Below are 21,342 nucleotides of genomic sequence, written 5' to 3'. Positions count from 1 at the left end.
TAAGTCTTGAAATGCCAAAGGTTAGGACCTCTTAGAAGATATCAAAACAAAATACCTTGTTTTGCCGTTTTGACCGCTGTACCACTTCATGGTATTGTATTCTGGTAAAAGTCACCTAAAATGAAATATTATTTACAGAGAAATGAAACTGAAAAGGTGTTTGCTCAATTCATTATGATCCACATTAAGTTATAAACAATTGTACAGCGTTTGAGAAATAACACATATCTCACCATGGTATATAAAGGCACAACAGTCCTTGGCATACAGTAATGGAGGAAATTATCCACATATTTGCGGAAAATAAACCATTTTGAGTTCACATGCTTACGCATCTGAAAACAGATATGTAGAAATTAATACTTTTAAAAAGGCCTTCGCAAGCTTTATTTAACCAAAAATTGTAACAAATTGCTACATGCTGATTAGTGATGTAAATTACAATGTGAGTACAGAGGTCAAATGATGTTCTCAGTACGTTCCAGACATGAAAGCAGATGTATTAACTGAGCTTAATCTAATTTTGCTGGAAAATGCAAATACTGTTTTCTCAAGGAGCTAGATTGAGACAATTGTCACCATATAATCAGTAGAAAACTCAAGAACATTCAATATACGATATTGGATTTAAATGGATTTCTATTGGTGCCTTTGCAGTTACGTTGCAAATTAATTGGACTCTTTCTACTGACTTGCATTGAACAGGACTGCATTCAAAACAACGTAATTTAGATTTTGTCAACATCAATGGCTACGCAGACTATTTTGATAATCTCCAGAGTAGTAAATGAGCAATGAAAACTCAAATAGTTACAGCACAGATGGGAAGCAATTTGACTTGTCAAGTCAATGTTAACTCTCTGCAACAATAACTCATCTAATCCTACCTCCCTCCCTTTTCATCCTGGTCCCACAAATTATTTTGATTTCAAATAATTGTCCAATTTTCTAGGAAGTGTCAAATACAATTTTGAGGGCCCCATTCCATTTATAAACTGGATGAAGTGTAATCAATATCTTCGCTCACCCATTTATTTTCATTTGCTACAGCCACTATACACTGGTGGGAAAGTGTGCACCATCTATGAGTTGTACCGCAGTATCTTACCACAGCTTCTTAATAGCACTATTCAGAACCACTAGCATCCAAACGGAGAGGTCAATAGACACATGGAAACACCATCACCTATAGGTTACCCTTCTGTTATGGCTGCCCATGACTGAGCAGCACAAAATGGCCGACAGCTACCCGTGGTATTAACAACAGCATGTGGCTGACAGTAGTTAAAGAGCTTGGGAAAATATTTGATTAATGTAGGCTTCACAAGTAGAACAATAGTAGCTCTGTAGAATCAAGGTAACAGAATATGCATTTGCAGTTGTTTGCACAAAAGACATAAAACAAGAACATTTCATACTTAATGCAATTAATGAATCTCTCCTTCATTATTTAATAAATCTGTTTCACTACCAGTAGTAGGTTTTAATTAAGATCCTTTAAATAATCATAGATATGGATACTGAAGTTGTTAGGGACTCACCTATTAATAAATAAAATCACTAACAGCATTGGAGGAAATAATTCAATAAAATTCTGAGAGCAAACCAGTCTCAGACAGCAAAAGCAGCCCCCATATCAGGGAGAACTGAATCACAGGTGCAGAAGCTGGCAGACACTGGAAAGTAGATTAGATTAATATATTGTAAGAAACCCAAGGATAAAAGATAGGGGACTCTAGTAAACATGGTGAGAAAGACACTGTTCACAACACATTAATTAAAGAATTCTAACATTAGGTGTAAGTGTTGGAACTGATTACAGTTCCAACAATTAGTAAAAAAATCAATGTTCTTTAGTAGTCTGTAATAAGGTTAATAAAGAATATAAGCCATATAACAGAATTTAAAAAGTCTTTAAGTGATAGGCAAGTAGCCAATTAATTGACAGCAAACAAGGTCCAGCTGGCAAATGTACTTAAAGGAATGCACTTGAATACAGTATCCATTGTGAAAAGAAGGGAGATGAGAGAGTCATCATGACATCATGGAAGGCCAGGGTTAACCATGAGGCTATCTATCTCTAGCCGTGCAGTCATATAATTGATTCCATACATTACCAATTAATCTAATTAATAATATGATTGCTTTGTAATTGTTAAAGGTGGGATGAAAGAAATGTATAAAAATCTATGTTTTCTTTTGTTCAGGAAGAGCTCTCTAGCTTTTTAAGAGGGTTTCTTCCCACCGGTGTAATGTCAATAAACTCTTTGATGGAAGCGAACTCCTGGGTGTCAAGTAAATCATTTGGTCACTCCACTCCAATACCATCGAGACTTGGAAATATATTGCTTCACTGTCACTGGGTTAAAATCATGAAACTCCCAAACAACAGTACTGTGAGAGCAATGGCAATTAGAGATGGGCAATAAGCACGAGCCTGGTCAACAATGGCCACATCTCATTAACAGAGCATTTGCATTGACACTCTTGCTGTTTGGTTAGATCCTGAGATTCCAAAGCTTGTGCCCACTTCAAGCAGTAGATCTATCGCAATATATTGCTCCCAGCGTATGATCTCAAACGGATGCTGCCTCTTCTGCACACAATCCATCATTTTGTACCAGGTATTAGTTCAGCCCAATTACTGCAGCACCTCTCAGAAGGCGGCTCAGAAATTTTAATGGCATGGCAAAACCAGGTTGAGGAGAATTGTTCCTCTTGGGTCAATAAATTGTCTCTGATTCACTGTGTGTTGGTTGGTTTAGCATGGTAGGTAGTTAATTTCTGGCCTTGCCATAACCTGTGGGCTTCAGCACTTATGTATCCCACTCATTAGCTGCAGGTAATGAAGTCCAGACCTCCAAGCTGTATTGACAAGTGGGTGTCAATATGCTTAAGCTTCTACAAAAATCATCCTGTTGCCTTGAATGTGTCTCCGTGCTTCAATCATTGGTATGATTGTGCTTGATAACAAATTTGAGACTAAACATTGCCCTCTCGTTTTTCTCTGTTGTTCATCAAAATAATGCAATAAAATGTAATTGGGATGCATTTATTATTTCAACCTCCAGAAAGCAATTAAATTTGATGTTGTTCTTTTATACATTGTTTACACCTGTCAACTACCTGGAATATAGCAATTAAAGTCAGGAACTCATTGTGTGAATGAATATAAATGCTCATTTGCTCTTCTCAGATGCATTGAGAAATGTTAGTCGAAATTGGCTTCAGAAAATATAAGTCTGACAGTATAAAAATTCTTGACTTTAACATGGAATTGTGTTAGTAAATTAAAGGATGTATCATCATTTTATGTCTTTGTAATTGTTTCCCACATACCTCCACATAGTTGTACATGGCCAGATCAGCAATAGCATGGCAATCTGGTACACGTGACATTGAAAACTCTGGAAGACACTTACCTACAATACAGAAATATTTATAGAATTAGGTTTCTGAAGGATATTCATTTTCTTTATAGATGAGTGAGTTGCTCAACTGACAAAATAATTTGCCAATTTGAAAATGAAAGTGTGCAATTAAAAAATATCATCATGCAATGGTTCATCCAAATTCCTATATAATACTGTTTAAAATTACTAGGAGCTATGTTTTCATTGGTCTTGTGACTGGGAGCTGATATTAAAACTCCTCACAATGAAAGATGTGATATAGATATAAAGTTTTTAACTGTTTGGATCTTAAACCTGTGGGATATGGTCAATTGGTGTGAAAGGGGTTAATATTATTTAAATTATGCAAAACCCTGACTTTAAACCAAAATGTGTCAGAGAGCAGATGGATGCCTACCTCTTGCGTGCTAATGGAAGTTTGTTGATATTGTGAAGTTTACAACAGGATAGCAACCTAAAAAAGCTGCAATCTCAGCAAATGCCAGGATGGGCAAGATTTGTCTAACTTTTTGAAAGAGCTTTTGTGTTTAGCTTGAGAGAGACCTGACTGAATTTAAAGGCAATAATCAAATTGGAAGTGTATTCAGAGCAGTTAATAGATTAAGTTACTTCGGTGTGAAGGTTGTAGCTTATGAAAACTTTCAGATGATTGGTTGGACCGAAGGGTCTGTTTCTAAGCCATATTACTCTATGGCTGGAAGTATTTGTTTAGTACTTGATAATTCAAAGCTGAAAATGTCTAAGCTCTCAGCCATGTGAGAGAAAAAATGTTTTCCTTATAGCACAGGAGCTGAAAAAAAAATAAGTCAAAGATACAGATTTAGTAGGGAAGGGAAGTTTCTCTGGATTTTGATTAATGGTAGGTGGGAGTTTGTATTTGTAGTGATTGAAACCGGGTGGATCTCGTTGACTATGAGATCCTGTATTGGGGTTATTAACCTGGGCCAATCAGGAAGCTCTGGCTGATCAATATAACCTTGGGACTTAGAATCTCCTCAGTTCACATGTAAATAAAGGGTGACTTGGTGACAGGATACCAGCTTCTGTGCAGTTATTTCAGTTTTGTTGGGTATTTGATATATTTTAAACAGTAGATAGCTTAGTTTGTTCTTTTTTATTTTTTCATTACACACTTAATTCTATCGTTAAAACTAAATCTGGAACCTGGTATGCTTATATTTTGGCGAAAAACCACCATTTATTCTCTCAAACCAGATTTTATCCCGCATCTAAATTATCCACTAGTAACATCAGTTGGGACCATACCACCCCCCAACATCTTGAAGTACTATTACTAGTAGAAACAATGAACAGGGTTTAATAGGGGCAAATGGGTCTTCTTCTGTGGGTGCGCATAGTATTTTTCTGTGAGTTCAGACTCTACTTAATTCCAATCAGGCACATTGATTTTAATATATGTTAACAATTTAAACACAAATCTGGGAGACAGGATTGGGAAATTTGTGGCTCATGAAAACTGGCTGTTTGGTTGATAGTGAAGGAGGACATTCCTCAATTTAGAACAATATCAATGGCTTCCTTGAATAGAGAAAAAGTGGCAAATGGATTCAATATGGAGAAGTGTGAGGTAATGCATTTGAGAGGGCAAACAAAGGTAAAGAATATGCAATAAAGACGAGAGTACTGAGAGGTGCTCACTAACACTCAATACTGGAGCCCCACAGGGTTGCGTACTCAGCCCCCTACTGTACTCACTGTATGCCCATGACTGTGTCGCCAAATCCAAGTTCGCTGATTACACCACCATAGTTGGTCGAATCTCATATGGTGACGAAACAGACTACAGACGGGAGATGGAAGACCTGGAAAAATGGTGCACTGAGAACAACCTAGCTCGCAATGCCGACTAAACCAAGGAACTCATTATTGACTTTTGGTGGGATGTTACTCATGTTACAAATTAACAGCACAGAGGTGGAACGAGTGGTGAGTATTAAATTCCTGGGAGTGGTCATCCACAACAACCTTTCTTGGACTCTTCATGTGAACACACTGGTTACAAAGGCCCAACAACGTCTCTTCTTCCTCAAGCAGCTGAGGGAATTAGGCATGACAGCGAATACCCTTGCCAACTTTTACAGGTGCACCATCGAGAGCATTCTGTCTGGATGTATCATTGCCTGTTATGGCAACTGTACCATTCAAGATCAGGGACGGTTACAGAGAGTGGTGAACTTAGTGCGGACAATCACAAAGGCCAACCTCCCATCCATAGAATTCATCTACCAGGCCCGCCGTCAAGGAAAGGCTGCCAGTATTCTCAAAGATTCATCCCACCCTAGCAATGTTTTTCTACAACCTCTACCATCGGAGAGGGTACAGAAGCCTGAACACACGCACCAGCTGGTTTCAAAACAGCTTCTACCTTACTGTTGTTAGAATACTGAATGGACTCACAAACCCTTAACATTTGTCTGTACCTGCGTTTTTGTTTTTGCCACTGCTTACCTATTATTTACTATCTATGCTACCTAAGTATGTGATATACCTGTATTGCTTGCAAGACAAAGCTTTTCACTATGCTTTTCACTGTGCCTCCGTACACGTGACAATAAATTCAATTCAATTCAAGTGAGAGTGAGTATATGTCCACATGTTCTTGAAGGCAGTCTGAATGATAGTTAAGGTGACAAAGAATGCACATGGAATGCTATCCTTTCTTGGATGATACACAGATTACAAAAGCAGGCATACAATGGTGGAACTGGGTAAAATGCTGGTTAGGTCACAGCTGTAATTTTGTGTAGACTACATTACAGAAAAGGACACAATTGTTGGAAAGAGCACAGGGGATATTTACAAAAACGTTGCTCGGGCTTGAAAACTGCAGCCATGAGAAATGGTTGAATAGGCTAGGATTGTTTTCTTTGGGACAGAGGGATGACTTAAAGGAGGTGACTAATTATGAGGGGCATAATTAGAGTAGGCAGGAAAAATACATTATCACTAGCAGAGATGTCAATTATTCGGGGACACAGACATAAGGCGATTGGTAAAATGGTCAGAGGAGACATGGTGGGTATCTGGAACTGACTGCCCAGTTTGGTGACTGAGGTGGAAATCCTCATTGAAAAGAAATCTGGTTCTGCACCAAAAATGGTGTAACCATCAAGGGTACTAACCAAATACTGGTAAGCGGAATTATAACGGGTGGCGAGCTCAAAAAAACCGTATTTCTTTTTCAGCCAGTACTGTCACGAGCTGAATGACCTGTTTCTGTGCAGCAATTCTTACATGGCTGTTTGGTACCTGGCCAGAATCAGGCCCCTCATCTGATTAAGCCCCAAATAGGGCCAAACCTTTCACCAAAAGCCACCAGCAATCAGAGGTTCACAGCTCTGCAAGATCAGCAGCACTACAGGAAGCAGTCGATATCAACAAAATAGAAGGGCCTGCAGAAGGGTTTGGCAATGGGTCTGTAGATACGGGTGTGTTTGTGCGTGTGTGTGTGTGTGGGGTGGGGGGATGGATGGGGCTCATTGTCCAGGAGTCTGAATTCCTATAGAGTGCTCCCTTCCCAGTGCTGCATTCCTCAACTGGTCAGAGATTGCATACGAATATTTTCAGTTAATAACTGCATTGAAATGGAAATCTTGATTTCACATTTAACAATACAGACATCTGGACAAGAGGGTGTCAACATTGCTGCAAGTAATCTTCACTATAGGATCAGCCTGCCAGGAGCAGTTGTGGTCACATCTTCCCTCAGTTGTAATAAGTACACCTCTTTCAAGGCCAAGACTGCAATCAGCTCATACATTATGCAAGGTGCTGCCAATGGATGTATCAAATAACTATCGCCCATGTGGTTAAGCCTGGGTGTACTTGCCAACCCATTCCTGTCTAATTTCTGTTGGTTAACTGTTTGTAGGCAACAATGATATCCACCAAACGCCAACAGCTGCTTCATAACTACATGCCCAGTAATGCCATTGGGGCAACATTAACACTCCTGAGTAAAAGTGATCAGGAGTGCGCTCAATGGTATTTAACAGAATTCAGATCAGAAGGTTTGGCTGTGCTTTATGGATTTCAGGTGCATATCTGAATCTGCTAATAGTTTTTTTTTGGCCTTTGTTCAACTGTTGGATTGTATGAGGACCAGCAGCAATTGGGACACATATCTTGACCCAAACCAATTTTCTACAGTTAACATTCCTGGAATCTCCTATGGGGAGTGGTACACATGTCAGGAATTCAGATAAGGAAATAAGCATTCTGGAAGATTTTTATGCCATTGATTTTAACAGAGAATATCCTGTAGTGCCCACTTGTGAGAGAAACTCTTTACAGTCAGAAACGTGTGAACTGAAAGCTGATGAGAGACAAGCAACTTGTAGAGGGAAGAAAACAGAATGCTTAGCGAGTTTTGAAAAGATTTGTAGTTCAGGTTGAGGTTCTGGATGTTGGTTTGCTTGCTGAGCTGGTAGTTTCATGTTCAAACATTTCGTCTCCATACGAGGTAACATCTTCAGTGGGCCTCAGGTGAAGCAGTGTACCTGATTCCTGCTTTCTATTTATGTGTTTGGGTTGGTGATATCATTTCCTGTGGTGATGTCATTTCCTATTCTTTTTCTCGGGGCTGGTAAATCGGGTCCAAACTTTGGGTCCGCTATGTGGATGACCCCTTTGTTACCACTGAACAAAACAAATTAGAGGAAACCTTGAAGACCATCAATAATCCCCTTACTAGCATAAAATTCACTAAAGAGAAGGAAAACAACAACAAACTGCCATTCCGAGGTGTCACAGTCGAGCGAAAAGACAATGGGGAACTTCAAAGCAGCGTCTATAGGAAAACAGCACACACGGACCAAATATTGAACCACAGAAGCAATCATCCCAATATCCACAAATGAAGCTGCATCTGAATATTATTCCAATGAATCACCACACACTGCAGCACAGAGGAACTATGCAGAGTAGAGGAAAATCACCTATACCGTGTATTCAAAAAGAACAGGTACCGGTTCCGGTTGGAATGCCATGCTTCTAGGAATTCTCGTGCGCGTCTCTGTTTGGCTTGTCCAAGGATGGATGTGTTGTCCCAGTCGAAGTGGTGTCCTTCCTTATCCATAGATAAGGATGAGAGAGGGTCATGTCGTTTTGTGGCCTGTTGATGTTCATGTATTCAGGTGGCTAGTTTTCTGCCTGTTTGTCCATTGTAGTGTTTGTTACAGTCCTTGCACAGTATTTTGTAAATGACATTAGTTTGCTTGTTGTCTGTATAGATTCTATCAAGTTCATTAGCTGCTGTTTTAGTGTGTTGGTGGGTTTGTGGGCTACCATGATGCCAAGAGGTCTGAGTAGTCTGGCACTCATGCAACAGACCATGAATGGACAGACACAGATATTTGACAGTGACAGACACAGAAAATGAAAAAACTAGACCTGCAAAAAAAACTAGACAAACTTACACAAAGGAAGAACACTGACAACGCATAAGCATGAATAAAAAACTTATCTGACCCTTAACAGACACTGAAAAAGCTGGCTTAGTAAGAGGATTAAATTACAACTTCCAGGATTCCAAGAAAGATTTCTTCGCAGCATTAGAAACAACACTGAAACACAACTAACTCACAGAAGAAACCCAGTAAACTATCAGACTGATAGTCGCACCAACATTAAGCAGAAAAAAGGAGGGAAACACACTCAATACACAAGAAAGGAAAGCACTAGAAAGACTAAAAAAAATAAAAACATTGTTATCCTACCTGCAGGCAAAGGACGCTTGACAGTCATTTTAAACCAAAGAGACTACATTGAAAAAGCAATCACACTGCTTGCAGATACCAACATTTAACCAACAAGTGGCGATAGATCCGACCCCACAACTACAGAACTGAATCACAGCCCTACTCAAAAAAATTCAGAAATCTGGAGAAACAAATAAGACCGACGTCCAAAAAATGAAACCAAATGGATCCAACACACCACACTTCTACGGATTATGCAAAATTCACAAACCAGGAGCCCCCCTCAGACCCATAGTCTCGCTACCTGCAAACTTACAGATTGGCCAAGGAGATACATCAAAGAGTAAAACACTTAGTAAAAGACTCACGCCACTGCACCCAAGAATTCCTGAAAGACACCATCAAAGACACAAAGATAGAAGAGGATGAAATAGTGGTCTCCTTTGATGTAACAGTCCTGTTCACATCAATCAACATCAACCTGGCCAAGGAAACACTTACTACATTATTAGAAGACTCAAGGACACAAACACCAAACACCACAAACTTCATCAACAAGCACAATATTGTCAAGCTAGTGCACCTATGCCTTACAACCCACTTCACCTTCAACAACAAAACCTACAAACTAACGTAACACTCATGGGATCTCCAATATCAGGGTTCTTAGCAGAGACAGTAATGCAGTGACTCGAATAAATAGCTCTGCCAACCATCCAACTCAAACTTTGGGTCCGCTATGTGGATGACCCCTTTGTTACCACTAAACAAAACAAATTAGAGGAAACCTTGAAGACCATCAATAATCCTCTTACTAGCATAAAATTCACTAAAGAGAAGGAAAACAAAAACAAACTGCCATTCCGAGATGTCACAGTCGAGCCAAAAGCCAATGGGGAACTTCAAAGCAGCGTCTATAGGAAAACAGCACACACGGACCAAATATTGAACCACAGAAGCAATCATCCCAATATCCACAAATGAAGCTGCATCTGAATATTATTCCAATGAATCACCACACACTGCAACACAGAGGAACTATGCAGAGCAGAGGAAAATCACCTATACAGTGTATTCAAAAAGAACAGGTACCCAATGAACACAGTCCGCAGATTTCTCAGCAACAAACCCAAACAAGCAGACAAAACACATCCAGAAACCCGAGCCACACTCCCCTTCATCAAAGACATCTCAGAAATGACTGCCACACTACTCAGACCCCTCAGCATCATGGTAGCCCACAAACCCACCAACACACTAAAACAGCAGCTAATGAACTTGAAAGACCCTAGACAGACAACAAGCAAAACTAATGTCATTTACAAAATACCATGCAAGGACTGTAACAAACACTACATTGGACAAACAGGCAGAAAACTAGCCACCAGGATACATGAACATCAAGTAGCCCCAAAACGACATGATCCTCTCTCACTAATATCCTTACATACAGATGAGGAAGGGCACCACTTCGACTCGGACAACACATCCATCTTTGGAGTAGCCAAACAGAGACACCCACGAGAATTCCTAGAAGCATGACATTCCAACTGGAACTCTATCAACAAACACATTGACTTGGACATGATTTACCAGCCCCTGAGAAAAAGAACAGGAAATCACCATAGGGACCCAAACATATAAACAGAAATCAGGAATTATCAGCAATGCTTTGTCCGGAGGCTCACTGAATATGTTACCTAGTATGGTATCGAAACGTCTGAACATGAACCTTTCAGCTCAGCGAGCAAACCTAGATCCAGAAGAATGCCTTAATAGTGGTATTTTGGAAGCAAGATTATAATTTAGTAAAAGTGTAGCTAGACTGTATGTCATGGATGGATGTCTCAGTGGGAATTGTTGATTCTTTTTCATATAATACACTATTGAGGATTGATTTAAATAAGCTCCGAAGACTTAATCCGAATAAACAAAATGACAATTCTCCTCAGATTGTACTAGTAGTGCTTGGGTGTCAGTATGAAAATCTGGAATAGAATTCCATCGTAGAAACACATGGGTGAAGATGTATTTTACCCAAATTAGAAGTGTGCAACAGGTAAAGCAAGTTGAATCGAATGGATACTTCCATGAATCTGGAGCATGTTCAGTTAACACTGAAAGACTTTAACTGGTGTTAAATCAACACAGTCACTGCTTACGAAAACTGAATCATAGTATCCCTACCATGTGGAAGCAGACCATTTGGCCCATTGAGTCCATAGTGACCTTCGGAAGAGCATCCCACCCAGACCTACCCAAGTCCCTGGCACTGTGAAGCAGCAATGCTAAACACAGAGCCACCATGCCCTCTCCCGTCCTACCCAAACTGCTTTTTCTTTTTGAGAACACAGGTTAAAGCTTAAAGCCATAAATACAATATCATAACATTATATAGTTGTGCAATCTGCAAAATGTTTTACAAACTCACCGATATCATTGTGAAACTTGTCCATTAATTCATCAAAGACAATACAATCTTCAAAGCCCTTAAGGAATGGAGAAACAGAAAAAAAAATTGTTGAGTCAGTTATTGTGACTCAATCATACCCAACAAAGAAATTCATTGATCAATATTTTTTGCACAGGGTCATAGAGATGTACAGCATGGAAACAGATCCTTCGGTCCAACCCGTCCATGCCGACCAAATACTGGCTTACACAATGAGTGAAAACCTCGACTAGATGCATTTCAGGTGTGCAATCCAAATCAGATTGTCTTTCGGGTATATGAATGTGCAAAATGAATATCTATCCTAGATTTAACAAATCCCAGGTATCTCCTAGCCAAACTGCAATTAAAGACTACTTTATGAATGAAAAAGAAAAAGTGCTCATCTCCAAGTCTGTGCAGGGAGATTAGAAATTTGTTGACTAAATTAGAATTTATCTGATCCCTTGATCATTCATTTCAGAGGCTTGGCGTAAAAAGATAAGGCATCTGTCTATTGAGTATTCACAGGGAACAGTGCGTCACTGAAACTGTCAAGCTGTGCTATACATCACATGGTATTCAGCCAGAGTCAGGAAATAGAATTACACCCAATTAGGTATAATCATTCATTTATTTATATTTATTTCATTGATCTACTGCATAAATATGATAAAATTGCAAAGATCTTCAAAATCAGTGATTAAATATTAGTCAAAGCTAACAAATTTGTAACTGAGAGGTGGCTTATAAAATCCAGTGGGTGTCATCCTTGTTACTAGGATCCCAGCCCTCAATCTCTCTGAAATTTCATGACAAATGAATGAGTTATTGACACCTGACCTTGATTTGATTTGATTTATTTTTGTCACATGTACCTAAGGATGTTGAAAAGTTTTGTTCTGCATGCAGTACAGGTAGATCATACCATACAATGATTATAAGGTGATAGAACAGAGCAAGGAATACAAAGTTACATGCAAAGATGGGTCACAAAAGCAAGCTTCATATCAGATTTGAAATTTGAGAGGTTCATTCAGGAGTCTAATAACAACAGGGAAGAAGCTGTTCTTGAACCTGTTGGTGTGTGTGTATGTTTAAGCTTCTGTATCTTGAGTCTGATAGAAGAGGTTGGAAAAGATTATAACAGAGGTGGGAGGGGTCTTTGATGATATTGGCTGCCTTTCCGAGATACTGAGAAATGTAGATGGAGTCAATGGATGGAAGGTTGGTTTGCATCCCATTCTTAGTAGCATTTGACTTGTGATGGGAGAGGAAGGGATTGAACTTACCTAGCCTCCTCAGCATGGTCAGTCTACATGGAGTCTCAGCAGTGCCAACACTCCCAATTGGCATGATGGGACTGTCCAACTGGCTGGCAAAACTTTTAAGATGGGAATTCTCTCCCAATATAGGGCAGGGTATATTTCCTTAAAGCATTTAACACTGCTCCCAGTGTTAGGTTATTCTGGGGCAGCCATTGGGATTGTGGGATAACTCCCTTTCTGACACTTTACCAGGGTATGTAGGATTTATTGAGGTATAAAGACAGAAAATTATGCATAATGAAAAGAACATTCAGATATAAATGGGAAGTACTCAATGTACTTGTGTAAGCTCACATGGCAAAATAGAGACAATTGCTAAATAAAAAGCATGTTTATACCACCGTCATTTGTGGGAGTTAGTGGACATCAATGCAATCCACAGCAACCACATCAGCAGTAAATATCTACAGCTTGAGGAACTGAGTTAATGAGTTGGAGATCAAGCTCCAGACACTGCATTAGGCAGTTAACTGGATACTTTATCTCAGGAGGCAGTCAACCCCCATTGGCTCATCCTTCAGGTTTGGCTCATGGTCAGAATCAGAATGGTATGACAACAAATGATGGAAGGCATGGGGATCCAAAAGGTCTCAATGGAGAAGCCACAGTCTGTGGCTTTTAGCTTTGACAACGGGTCAGTTAGACTTGAAACGTCAGCTCTTTTCTCTCCTTACAGATGCTGCCAGATCTGCTGAGATTTTCCAGCATTTTCTCTTTTGATTTCAGATTCCAGCATCTGCAGTAATTTGCTTTTATCCAGTGTTTAACCCACTGCCACCTCTCTTCCAGGAATGCCTACCCTGAAGAAGTACTGCTCTTCTCTCCGACAAGATTTTCGTTTGTCTCTCTCCCCCTGTCCACATTCACTGTTTTCCTTTTCTCTCTCAGTGTTGGACAAGGTATTTACTAAGACTCGCTTCCACAGCCATATTTCCTTCCTCAGTGAGTGTCTTTGCCTCTGACTTACTCCACGTGGATTTCAACTCAAATTCCACCCTGTATGCAGCCTCCAGGATTACAGGTACTTGCACGATATACAACATTTTTCTAACTGCTGTTCTCGCCACATCCTAAAAGCCACACTCAGGGCCATGCGCTGCCACATGAAAGCACTCGACATCTCTCTCCAGCAGCACCGACTTACTCTCTCTCAAAGCTCTTCTGATCCACAGTTTCATTTCATCAGGCTTTTAGCTTTGATAAGGGGTCAGTTAGATTCGAAATTCCAGCTCTTTTCTCTCCTTACAGATGCTGCCAGACCTGCTGAGATTTTCCAGCATTTTCTCTTTTGGTTTCAGATTCCAGCATCCGCAGTAATTTGCTTTTATCCATTTATTATAGGGGAGATGGAATGTCAGATTCTAGAGTTCTGGAGATTCAGAAACTTAGAATTTATGCTCAATCTTGCAGTATGATTTGAATCCATAACTTTCTAACTTAGAGGGGAAACAGCTTTAATTGAGCCAAGGTTAACAAAAAAAAAAGACCTTTAGCACATTAATGTGTAAACAGGCTGCAATGTTTAGCTTATAGTTGTTCAACAGCTGAAGATATGCCTGCCATGACTGCTGAAGAGAAGTTGTGTAAGTGTATGATTATACTTGATTTTTTGGGGTAAACAAAAAAACTCTGATGTCATAGACTCATCTTCCATTCTCATATTGTAATGAGTGACTAATTCGACAGTGGTTATAGCTGAAAATTCTAACACTGTAAAGCACTGTACAAATGTTCACAACTTACTGCATTCATGCCTTGGCCATAAAAAGGAACAACAGCGTGTGCTGCATCTCCCATTAACACACACTTGGAACCGATATGGTAGGAGGAACACTTCACTGAAATCATAGCCTGGGCTGGCAAACGGAAATAATCCTGCATCAATGCCTCACTAAAAAATAAATCAAAGTCATTTTTAAGTAAATCACAATGCTTCAAGAAAGTGGATGTATGAGTATTCAGGAACTGGAAAGTTCAAAATTGTCAATCTGCTTTCCATTATTCAAACCCAACCATCAGTCTTCGCATTACATCCATCAACCTGAAGCCTCTCAAAAAATGCAATGAAATTGTTTCATGAATTCGTTTGTTTTGTCAGTCTCAATTGCTTGCATTGGTATTTAGTGCACACCCATCAACCAGTGGTTGAATCATTCCCCTTGACTTCTCATGGTCATATTAAGAAACAGACTCACGGTGTGTTTGTGATCTAAATGTAAGATATCTGTGATACTGAAAGTATATATTTTAGAATCTCAAGATGTAGTCGCTTGAGTTAATGGAGCTTTCAGTGCATGTCGAACATTCTCTAACACAATGAGCAAATAGTCTAAAATGGATTTTTGTTAAACTTACAATAAAAATGAGCAAGAGGTTGAAAAAAGACTTATATCAAGAGTTAATTAGAGTAGATCAGTACAAAAGCACAGTGCAGTAAGTATACTAGAAAAGCATTTTAGCTCAGAAGAGTCAGAACTGGATCAAGCTGAAATGGCAGTTAAGCCAGGATAATGTTCCATATATCCCTGAATTACACAGCATGTGCAGCAAGATAACTTAATCTGGAGCTGTATTCCATGATATATGGATGTGACATTATTCCACATTGATAGAAGTTATGAATAAAAATACAATTATAAATTTATACCATAAGAGCACGGTCAATAGACAAGCCAATGAAAAATAATCTTAACTAAAATTAGAACCTTACACTCCTATTAGAGATATGGAATCTGGAAAGTATTTCTTGAAAAATTGAAGCACTTCATCTCCTGTGGTGAGCTTCTCAAATTCTTCAAAAGGCATGAAGAGAGTACAGGTAAATGACTTGTCCTTTCCAGGTTGCAAATAACATGAAAAAGAAATGTGGTTTAGAAATGTGTTTGGTAGGTAGTCACCACCTCAAACAAATTATACAGTAGCTTTAGCCAGTATATAATCACATTACGATACTGAATTATGAAATAATAAACTTCCACAATCCCCAGCAGGAACTCCAGCGCTTCTTTCCAATAAGTCCAAGTTATATACAGTGAATAATATATTAGACAAATCCTTTTAATGTTTTTACATGTGCATGTTAATACTACTCTTAATGAACAAAATCTTAATAAGAGCAGAAGTCCAAATCCTATGGTGTTCGTTGCAATGTAATTAATCTCATTCCACTCACTGGAGGACAAGACATTTGCACAGATAGCAGCAATTAGAACTATAGACAAAGCAAACTAGAAACTGATCCTTGAACCCCAAGCCAGCTATATTCGGAACAGTCCATTTTATAAAGGTCTCAAATAGTTATTAAGAACCTGAATTACATATGCAAAGTGCCTAAGGGCTCCTGTGATGCAGTAGTAGTGTCTTGATTTCTGAGCTAGGAATCCTGTGTTCAAGTCCCCCCTGCTCCAGAGTTGTGAAATAACATCTCTGAACAGGCTGATTAGAAAATATTTGTACAAAGTGTCTAATACTTGGTTTATGCAGATATGCAAAACACTTCTTTTGCAGTCCTTACCAATATGGACCAGACCAAACCCCCTCAAAATATTCAGAAGATAGTCTAGACACCATTTTTTACTTATTTCAAAGGTAAGTGTAAGGTGTCGTACTTCAGATACAATTCGATTGGTCAAACTGGTTGACGTTAAGCAAAACACAATTTATTCACACACTATAGTTAAAATACAAACACAAAAAAGAGAAGAATTGGCTTTATCAAAATGCTTAATGCAATTATAGATACAGTAACTATTACTAAGTAACCGTTCCAACATAATAACATCCCATACACCAGCCCTTGACAAAGTCAAATTCAGTAAAACAGATTGTCTCAAATGCAACTTCAGCAGCAGGAAGAGAACCCCCAGCTTTTAGCGGTAACCAGGAGAGGAAGAAACAGCTTTCACTTCTTCAAGACCCCAGCAGCAACTGCTAGTACAAAATGAAGAAACTGAAAATCCTGGTTCTGTGGAAACTTAACCACATTTACCCAGGCTACTTCTATTGTTCCAATGTTTTTAAAAAAAAACAAAGGCCTCACAAACTGTTTATTCTAGTGGCTCACGTAGACTGCTCATCAAACTAGGATGAAACATACTTTTGAAAGTTACAGTATCAGCACAAGGCATTTTGGAACCTGCTTTATGCCATGGATGCTGCTGTCTTCTCTCCACAACCCCAAATTTACAATGGGAGAATGAGGAAATCTTGTGAAATTTCAGGGTTATCAAACCAATCAAGAAACATCAGGAACACCAATAAAATATTAAAATATGTGCCCAGATCCATCAAATGCAGACCAACAGAAGGTATACTACATTGTACACTGGCTGAACCACACCTTGATTTAGAATGGTTGAGAAAAGACATGTTGTTTATTTTGAATCTTTGGGATTTGTAATATGTACAAAGCCTGAAGAACTGTGGGCTTTTCAGCCTAGATTGAATTGAATTGAATTTATTATCAGTGTTCCGAAGCACAGTGAAAAGCTTTGTCTTGCGAGCAATACAGGCAGATCACAGAGTTAAGCAGCATAGATAGTAAATAATAGGCAAACAGCAGCAAAAACAACAACTCAGGTACAGACGAATGTTAAGGGTTTGAGAGTCCATTCAGTATTCTAACAACAGTAGGGTAGAAACTGTTGCGAAACAGGCTGATACATCTGAGGGAGTGCTCTAACAGATATACATGCTTATTAAAGAATAGCATACATATCCAGCATGTTACTTCAAATGAAATTGCACATGTTACAACACGGAGACAGACAGACAATCCAAATCTGCTTTTCTACCTCTTAATCAAAAAAGATGCAATTTATTAAATGTATAATAACTTTAGCAGAGAAAAAAATTAAATAACAATGTAATTTAATTAATATCATTTTTTAAACCTGAAACATTTAGCTTTAGACCCCATTCACAGAAAAAACAGACAGATAAACAAACACAGTTGAGGGATAAATATAAGAAACAAACAAAATTGGCCAGATTACTTAAATGGCTTTCACAATATGTTGTTTCACAGGTCTCATTGGTTGCTTTTCTGGAAATGTCAATCAGAGTCACCTTTTCAGTTCACTCAGATGAAGGCACTTACAACTCAGCTTTCTACTCTTTGGGCTTCTGAAAGCTAGTAAGGGATTTTAGACAGTGAGCTTTCAAATCTTTGTGCTGTGTCATCAGCCATCAATTGTCTCTACCCCAAAGAAAGTTCAAAAAACAACTTATAATCTTGTCTTGCCCTGAGAGACTGACTACCCTTTCCAGAGGCCTCAATTAACATTCAACATTTGCATTCAACATACTTTAACATACTTTAACTGAAAGTCTCTTTCAGACTTGCAGGTATTGACCCTGTTAACGGCCAACTTACTATCTGTTTAAACACAATGCTGCTTCCAGGGTTGCTGGTGTCTTTTTAATCAAGGATCAGCCTACAATTAACCTCCAGGCCTGGGCCTCACAAACAAACAAAAGCTTATTTTGTCTGTTTTTTTTCTTTTTTGCCACTAGCTGATTCTAAAAATCCACAAGTCATCTTTTGCTCAGTGGCTCCATACCAAAACAGACGAAAAACATTTTTTTTTAAATGAAAAGTCAACAAAGGTTCTAAGAAAGAGTAGAATGAGACATACATCTAAAAATTGAAGATTCTCCTGATTTCCTGGTGCAAACGATGGAATAATGAGAAAATGTGTTGTTTGGTTGGCAAGTGAGCATGGATTGGTCAGATCATTGTTATGGTGATGACAACATGGACTCAAAGGCTCCTCAAATGCTTGGGTAATTAGAAACATTGCAAGGCTTAAACATACTCTTTTTTTTGCGACCTATGAACGTATGTTGTTTCTAGTGAGCGTCTACGGGACATGCCACAAGCTCAACGGATTGTTTTATTTTGCTTACGGGATTTGGGTAGCCCTGCTTAGGATTTTAAAAAAGCAAAGATTAAACATTACAATAGTTAATCAATAAAGTAATTAAAAGACTTGGCAATTGTACTGTTTACATCGATGTTTAGGTTGTTTTTAGTAAAACCTGGGGAAAAAAAATTCACGCCATTCAAGTGAACTGTTTCATTGGCTGCAAAATGAAAACCCTGTTTAATTTTGACTAAGAATACATTTGCCAAGTGATTTATTTGGACTATACTGTGGGACGAGGCCACACATCGCCTAAAAAAGCAGATTCACAGATTATGCGGGATTTTCCTGTGTCTCAGATTAAATGTGGAATTTCATAGAAGGTTGGTAAGTGTGGATTCTATCACAAGTTTGTTCTGAAATTCGGTGCTGTTATTGCACCCATAATAAACCTGTTGAAAAAAAAATTCAAAAAAATTGAACGGAGGCAAATATGTCAAAGTGCCTTTGAGAATCTGAAGATAAGGAATATCTTTTGTCACATACACTCAAAATAAAATACAGTGAAAAGTGTGTACCTTCGCTGTACACAGGCGCCATTTACAATTAACTTCCAAGAAAGTTTTAAAGAAGATAACTTAAAGAGAGTCCAACTTTTCCTTCTCCACTGGTACAGCATATTGCCAAGAGTGTCCCGCGCCGGGCTTCCAAGCCCCGCCTTGCTACTGAAGTTATCCCACTCGGGGCTTCCCAGCCATTGGGGTGCACTCCATGCAGAAACGAGAGTCCTGCTCCAGGCTTCACAGGCTGACTGACCAATTCTGTAGCCACGCTGCCTCTGAAGATGCGGCAGCCACTGTGGAGACCATCGAAGCTGCCCCCAACCAAATAGCTCGCTTCATCAGGTAAGTTTGAGTAAAATGTAGAAGAAGGAAGAAGACAAAGATAAAAAAGGGCAGATGAAGAGGATAAGCACGGGCACAGGAGCCTGTGCCACCTATTCTGGTGCCACCATCTTGCAACAAGATGAATGGCCACCGCACAACAATCAACTGATAGCAGTGTTCCCTCCCAGTCGGAGAACACTTCAGCGGTCTGGGACATTCGATCTTGAACCTTCGGGTGACCATCCTGCAAGGCGGACTTCAGGATAGGTGACAACGCAAAGTGACCAAGCAGAGGCTGATAGCCAAGATCAGTACGCATGGGGATGGCCTCAACTGGGACCTTGGGTTTGTGTCATACTACAGGTGACCTAACTGCACCACACACACACACACACTCACCCACACAGAGACCCATACACTCACGCAGACCACTCTCTCATACACAAGTTCTCTCTCATACGCTCACACGCACCCTCTCACAGGCATATACCCCTTTACACTCACACACATACTGTCTCACAGACACTCATGTAAGTTTGCATGATACACAGCAACAATGATCTAAACAAGATAGTCACTGTCCTGCAGATTGGCTTCAATGTACTCTATGACTTCATCAAACTAGCGAAGTGAGCAAATGGCTAAGACCTTATTTACAAGACTGCAAGGTAAACCAACTTTGGAGCCATTTAAGTCTCATTGTGTATTTTCTCTGGTGAATGTAGGCTTGTGTCTGACCAACCAATCAGTTGAGTTTGTAATCATAAAATCCTTACAGTGTGGAAACAGGTCATTAGGCCCAACAAGTCCACTGACCTCACCCCCCCCCTCCCGAAGAGTAACCCATTCCAGACCCACTCCCCTACCCTATTACTCTACATTTACCCCTGACTAATGCACCTAACCTACACATCCCTGAACACTATGGGCAATTTAGCATGGCCAATTCACCTAACTAGCACATCTTTAGACTGTGGGAGGTAACCAAAGCACCCAAAGGAAACCCATACAGACATGGGTATAATGTGCAAACTCGACACAAGACAGTCGCCAGAGGCTGGAATTGAACCTGGGTCCCTGGCGCCGTGAGGCAGCAGTGCTAACCACTGAGCCACCATGCTGCGTAAAAATATTTATTATAAAATATGGAAAAATAATTTTTGAATTTCATTCTCCTATTAATGTTTGGAATTCTTGTGGACTGAAATGGTTTTTAATAGGGGCAAAGCATTAACTTAAACAGCCACAGCATTCACCTGACCATATAAAGCAGCATGAAACAATGTGGAACAAATGAAAATGCTTCAACTGAATTAATATCTCATCAAAAGGCTTCAAAACTAGTCAACGTGGTCAGGCATGAAAAGGCGCCTATCTCCAATTTTGATTTACAAATTGATGGGAAATTTAACACATGAGAGATGGCACCTCAATGATAATTAGCAAACCTAAAACAACAACTTCCATAAGTGGAACCCACAAAACAAGCTTGTATTTCAAAAACCTGCATGTGGTAGAAGGAAGCAGATTTGTTAATGCAGAACTGGAACAGCCAGAGAAGGATCACTCTTTGTCTCTCAAGAAGGAAAACCGACCTGAAAATGAGTAGAAAATCAAGAACTCAAACGGTCACCAAAAATAATTGCTAATGATTCAAGACATCAATTGAACAAGCATGGTATCAAGGAGCAGGAGCAGG

The 21,342-nt window shown here is 39.3% G+C and overlaps 1 protein-coding gene across 1 annotated transcript in view; it reads right to left on the bottom strand.

Annotated features, from left to right (window-relative positions):
• LOC122552704 (kynurenine 3-monooxygenase-like) overlaps positions 1-21,342 on the bottom strand; it is a 76,361-nt gene that overhangs the window by 17,559 nt on the left and 37,460 nt on the right. Inside the window, exons 9-14 of the mRNA XM_043695590.1 lie at positions 15,603-15,724; positions 14,636-14,783; positions 11,565-11,622; positions 3,340-3,422; positions 234-335; positions 56-115 (exon numbers count right to left, since the gene is read on the bottom strand). Coding sequence (XP_043551525.1) covers positions 56-115; positions 234-335; positions 3,340-3,422; positions 11,565-11,622; positions 14,636-14,783; positions 15,603-15,724 — 573 coding nt within the window. The remainder of the gene's footprint in view (positions 1-55; positions 116-233; positions 336-3,339; positions 3,423-11,564; positions 11,623-14,635; positions 14,784-15,602; positions 15,725-21,342) is intronic.

Source organism: Chiloscyllium plagiosum, chromosome 9, assembly GCF_004010195.1.
Source record: "Chiloscyllium plagiosum isolate BGI_BamShark_2017 chromosome 9, ASM401019v2, whole genome shotgun sequence".
NCBI lineage: Eukaryota > Metazoa > Chordata > Chondrichthyes > Orectolobiformes > Hemiscylliidae > Chiloscyllium > Chiloscyllium plagiosum.
This window is presented reverse-complemented; position numbering and strand designations above follow the sequence as displayed.